Source organism: Falco biarmicus, chromosome 5 (genome assembly GCF_023638135.1).
Source record: "Falco biarmicus isolate bFalBia1 chromosome 5, bFalBia1.pri, whole genome shotgun sequence".
Taxonomy (NCBI): domain Eukaryota; kingdom Metazoa; phylum Chordata; class Aves; order Falconiformes; family Falconidae; genus Falco; species Falco biarmicus.
In genome coordinates, this window is record NC_079292.1 from 61039185 (window position 1) to 61045196 (window position 6012).

The 6012-nt window shown below is 42.8% G+C and overlaps 1 protein-coding gene across 1 annotated transcript in view; it reads left to right on the plus strand.

Annotated features, from left to right (window-relative positions):
- Positions 1-5024, plus strand: part of NUAK1 (NUAK family kinase 1) — a 49354-nt gene extending 44330 nt beyond the window's left edge. Inside the window, exon 7 of the mRNA XM_056340095.1 lies at positions 910-5024. Within this exon, the coding sequence (XP_056196070.1) occupies positions 910-2063 (1154 nt within the window). The 3' untranslated portion in view covers positions 2064-5024. The remainder of the gene's footprint in view (positions 1-909) is intronic.
- The last annotated feature ends 988 nt before the right edge of the window (positions 5025-6012 follow it).

The window sequence follows — 6012 nt, forward strand, 5'->3', positions numbered from 1 at the left end:
TATAGCAGATAGATTTTATTGCCTTGGGGAAGCTGTAATGGGCTCTTTTAACTAGATCTATGACAGTGGAAGGTCTGTTAGCTATTGCAAGTGGAATTGTTCAGACAAGCTGTAAACTGATATAACATACTGGTACAGATCAGTCCTCTACACTGTGGTATATCACAAGCAGAGAGAAGACGAATGCTCAGTGATGCAGTCTTATCCAAGAAGGCAGGCCAGAATCTGAATTAATGCCACTGCGTTCGCTTTTACTTCCACTTAGAGGATAACACGTTAAGCAGTCACCTGATGGAAAAGCATCACCTAAGTCCAGGTCATTGGTTATAATGACTCCTTCCAGCCTTAAACATATTATATTTAAATTAATATTTATCTTGTATCATTTGTTTACTGTCCCTTTCAATTTCTGCCTTCTTGCTCTCTTTATGAAAATATAGTTTTAAAATATACAGAAGACTACACTTTTTATGGAAAAAATAAATGCAAAAGCAATAATGTGTCGACCATTTAAAACACCCCAATTCCCCTTTGTTTTCCTCTAAGTTTTGTAATGATTAGAGTCAATAGGTTGGTGACTTCCTTCAATAATATGGAACTATTCACTGATTAATATGGTACAAATATTAATGTCTTTGATAACCAAGTGTACATTTGTGAGGGTAAATCATGTTCTTCTGATAAGAAGTAGTACACAAATGCATTTTCCAACATTGACTGATGGCCAAAGCCTTGCCCCCTTTCACTTCTCGTGTTGTAAGAAGCATTATTTTTGCTCATTTGGTTGACTTCACCCTTCCAATTTAAATGGACTAAGACATTTAATGCCCATATGCCCATAATGCCCAAATGGACAAAACTAAGAATGCCCGTATTCTAAATATTTTATATTCCATTCTTTGTCCACAGATGCTCGTGGTCTTATCAGATGGATGCTGATGGTGAACCCTGAACGCCGAGCAACCATTGAAGACATTGCCAACCACTGGTGGGTTAACTGGGGCTACAAGAGCAGTGTTTGTGACTGTGATGCCATGAGGGACTCTGAGTCCCCATTGCTGGCAAGATTCATTGATTGGCATCACCGTTCTACTGGCCTCCAACCAGAGACTGATACCAAAATGAAGTGCCTTTCTAAGCCCAAAGGTCCTGAAGTTACACTAGAGAGACAAAGGTCTCTGAAAAAATCAAAAAAGGAAAATGACATTGCACAGTCCATCCAGGAAGGAGGAGCTGAAAATGCATCCAAACCCACCTCCAAGAGACCCAAAGGCATCCTGAAGAAAAGGAGCAACAGTGAACATCGATCTCACAGTGCAGGTTTCATTGAAGGAGTGGTCAGCCCAGTGTTACCCTCTGCTTTTAAGCTGGAGCAAGAGTTGTGTAGGACTGGCGTAGCCATTAAAAGTGTTGTGGAGGGAGAGGTAGCGGGCAAATATGGCACTAAGCAGTCTTCACTAATGCCAAAAAAAGGAATCTTAAAGAAGACTCAGCAGAGGGAGTCCGGCTATTACTCCTCTCCAGAACGAAGTGAATCTTCTGAACTCTTGGACAATAATGATGAGACAGTAAACAGTGACACTTCTCCAGGGGTCACAGAGCCATCCAGAAATGGGTCTTACAGTCATTCCTGCAGGCGTAAGGGTATCTTGAAACATAACAGCAAGTATTCTACCAGCAGCACTGAATCTGCTTTGATTAGCCCTGACACACCAACACTGGAGGCCATGGAAGAAGTGGTCTTGCCTGGGGATGCATTACCTCGAAGTTACAGTCGCCCTTCCAGTGTGATTAGTGACGACAGTATTTTGTCCAGTGACTCCTTTGATTTGCTGGATTTGCAAGAGAACAGGCCAAACAGACAGAGGATACGGAGCTGTGTCTCTGCTGAAAATTTCCTCCAGATCCAAGACTTCGAAGGACTTCAGAACCGCCCACGGCCACAATATCTAAAGCGTTATCGCAACCGTCTGGGGGACAGCAGTTTTTCTCTTCTCACAGACATGGATGATGTGACTCAGGTCTACAAGAAAGCCCTAGAGATCTGCAACAAGCTCAACTAGCAGAGGGAAGATGGAAAGGGAGGGAAGGGAGTTTTTCTGTGTACCTTTATGATGGAGTAGGCCAGGTCACTGATTTGCTGACAATGGTAGGTTTTGCTTCAAAGGAGCTGACTATGCCTACTGAGCTGAACTCCTAGTGAAGTAGACCCGAAGCCATCTCACACTTCTCTGATTTTGTGTCCTCAAAATATTACCTACCTAACCAGAGAAAAACCTTTGGTCTTTGTATATGTGATGAAATCACATCAGTATCTAGCAGACAAAAGCATCAAGATTTGATGCCTTGAAGTCAGAGCTAGACAGAATTAAAACTGGAAGTGAGGGGCACATGTTTTGAGAGGTTTGTAATTAATATTGGATTAGCTTTATCAAGAAGTGAACTGAATTCTTCAAGTCAAATTTGGATGTCTTTTAGAAAGACAGCCTTTATTTCCCCCTGAAGTTATTCATCTGGATACAGTCATTGCACATTGGAAATCTTTGGCTTGCGTTATGCAGGAAGCCAGGCTAGGTGATCACCATGGTCCCTTCCACCATGGTGGCCTGAGAGGTTCTAAGCACATTCTGGGACGGATAATTTGAGAGGCTCACCCCAGAACAACCTCACGAGGTGTCTGTGGAAAAGAGGTGGAGCAGGCATTCAGATCTTGGCCCCTCCACAGCTGTTGCTGTTCAGTGAGCAGGAGGCCCTAATATTGTTTCCAACCTCTGCTCCTACTAGCAAAAACAGAGTCACAGAAATGATGATGGGAACTGGAAGGAATGGATGTTATCAGCAGATAAATGACCTTTTAAGGCATTTCAACCTGTGTGTTCAATGTGTGACTCTTCCAAAATGGCCAGCCAGATGAATGCCCGAAGATGGAACTAACAAAGGGTCTCAAGGGTTAACTGACCCTCCAATCTAGAGTTCAGTCGAAGTCAGCAAATGGTGCCACTTTGCTGTTAGCTTGTAGTATTTGAGGGTGACAGGTAATTTGTGACCAGAATGTTAGGCAAGGAGAAGATTGTAGCATGTAGGAAATGGATAGAGGTCAGAAAGTTAGTGGAAAGATGCCTTTCTCCAAATGAAAATGTTTCTAGGTAGGTTGTAATGGAGCAGAAAGAATTGAGCAATGAAATGATAATGGTAGATTTGATAACATGGTTAACATAAAATTGCAGGCCACGCTCTATATAGTGTAGCTGGTACTTTGTGTGCAATGATACCAGTTTGAAAAAAAATGAGAGGGATATGTGTTTGTGTTCTCAGACATATCTAACTATCCAGATTGAAGGCTTCAACTCCCATAAAGGTACCACATGGGTCTACTGGATTACCTGAATGTACGCCTATGTCAGAAAGGCACTGTGTGTTTGACAGGCCCGGGCAAACTGGAATCTTAAGGCCCATTTCAATCTCATTTCCTTGAGCACATAGCCCCTGGCTGTCTTGGAGATGCACTGGTGCGAGTAGGTGGCAGGTTTCAGCCTATGATGTCAAAGGTTCCATAGCTGCAAAGTTATCTAGAGACATACCCAGAGCAGAGGAGCACGGGGCAGGCTCTGTTCTGACTCCTACCCTGTAACTGGAACTGAAAGAAGAATTTGGCCCACTGTATCCCAAGTCCTAGAGACTGTGTGGAAATGGAATGGGGTTCCTCAGGATTCCCTGGGAATCTGAGATAAGCCCACAAATCGTTGGTGTCAGAGGCAGGGAGCTATTTCACTTGCAGATTCCTTATTTGGTGTATCTTGGTACTTAAGTCTGTTTAGTCCTCCTAAAAATCAGCTGGGGTGCCTAGCATAAAGATGAATGAGCTTGGATTTCCTAAATCAGTTAATCTTCTTCTACGGAGAACCTTTACTTATTGTGAAACACTGGACCAAATTTGGCCCTGGAGTAAACAGCATCAATACCATGAAATCTGTGAGAGGAGTGCTCTCAGGTGGTCAAGTGAAATTTGGCTCACTGTCCATTTGCTCAGGAAGGGCAACTGCAGGTCATTTCTCTGTAGATGTGTACCTCTCTGTATGATACTCAGATGTCCCGTCTTCTCACAGGCCCTGCATGTGCTCTTTTAGCCCATCCCAAATCAACACCCCGTTTTGCAGTGTATTGAGTTAACAGGTTTGCTGTGGTGCATTTAAAAACAACTCAGTATAGTCTCCATGGCCTTTCTGAAACAAGGATGGATGTGCTTTGCAGCCACGGCTTGTTACTCGTGCCCCGGAGCGTAGGAGCCAGATCCTCAGCTGGTGTAGATCAGTGGTGTCCCACTGACATGCTGGAGCATCACGTCGGTGGGGTTACACTGATTGACACCTTCCCTGCAGGTCTGGTGCTAAACCTTGAATGGGTTAATAGAGGTTTCAGGATGAAGGGAAGGGAGCCCAGCCGGTTGTGGCAGGGAAGCGAGGAGCACCCCAAAGGCTCGAGGAGCACCCCAAAGGCTCGTATCTCCCGAGGCTCTTGCCCAGGCCTGCTTCCTTGTGTACAAATGTGAATGAGTGAGTGACTGCTTGCTGCCAAACTGGAAATGTTATGTAGGGATTTACTGGCATGTTACTGGCATGTTACATGTTTACTGGCATGTTATCATTCCTAGAAGAGAAGAAAAAAAAAAAAAACTTGACTGCACATTGTTATTATTAGTGTTGTGATTTTTATTTAATTTTTTTGTAATACAAAGTTGACTTTTTTATTTGAATTTGTCTTTTTTTTTTATTTATTGGTCTGAAAGCCATTTCAAAGGTATAATAATATATTTGGTGTAATTTAATTGGTGCAACGTTATTTTACAGCTCCAGCCAAAATTGTTTGGTGTTATTTTTTGGTTTTTTTTTTTTTCTCCCAATCCTTGGTTGGTCTGAGGTCTATGAGGCACACAGGGGAAAACGCTGGATAATCACCCGAAGTGTTTGTATTTTTAATCTGATACTGTTTTTTATTAAATAAAATGAAATTAATGTAACTGTGAAGGGTCTCTCTCACTCACTCCTTTTTCTTTTTCACTGTACATCAGCATAAGCTGAAGCCAAACGGTAATGAACTTGTCATGCAGAAATACAGCAGCATCTCAGCACATTGTACCAAGTTGTTTATGCAAAGCTTCTTGGCTCGTTTGTGCATTTGAATATATGAAAAGGCTGCAGAGACTCCCGTGCTACGAAGTATTTGGCACTGCAGAACACCCAGAGCTTTCAGCTATAGAAATATTTGGTGGAGAAGAACAACTGACTGGGCTTTCTCTGCCAGAGATGAAAGGGGTTTGTGGGCCAGGTGTGCTTCAGGTGAGACAGAGCAGGCTGGCTGACCAGACACGACACAACTCATTTGTAGGCCAGAGACAGATGGTCATGGTCCTTTTCCCTCCCTGGCAGGGAGAGGGACACTTTATTGGCAATGTTAATGTTCCTGTTGGTATAATTTAGGGGTTATTTGGGCAAAAAGACCGGTGGTCATCCAGTGCTGTCAAATGTGGGATGATTTCAGTCAGATGTCTTTGAGCAGCCAGCATAATCAGCTGGTGAGAGGGAAAAAGGGAGTCAGTTTCTTTTTTTTGGAGTACCCTTGATAACCAGAAGGCTTTAGATTGTTTTTCTTGGAAAACAGGTGGGCATCATAAGGGAGATTGGGTGTTAGGTATGCTGTGTGTGCTGGGGACTTGTTAAAATGAAGGAAATGGTTGGCAATGTCGTAACATTGGCTCTGAGCAGGACACCGTTAAACTTCACCCTTGATGCAGCCAGCCAAGATACCTGTGGTGTATATTCTGCTTTTTAAATTACAGGCGGTTTGGATTAGGACCCAAATTTTGGATATCATGCAAAAAAGACTTTTTTTTTCTAATTAATTTTCTTTCTCTTGAGCCTTTTAAAGCAAGAAGCCATGGCTGTAGGTGCTAAGTTTATTCATTATGACCACTTAAAAAACAGTAGGAATAAAGGGAAAAAAACGATGATGCAG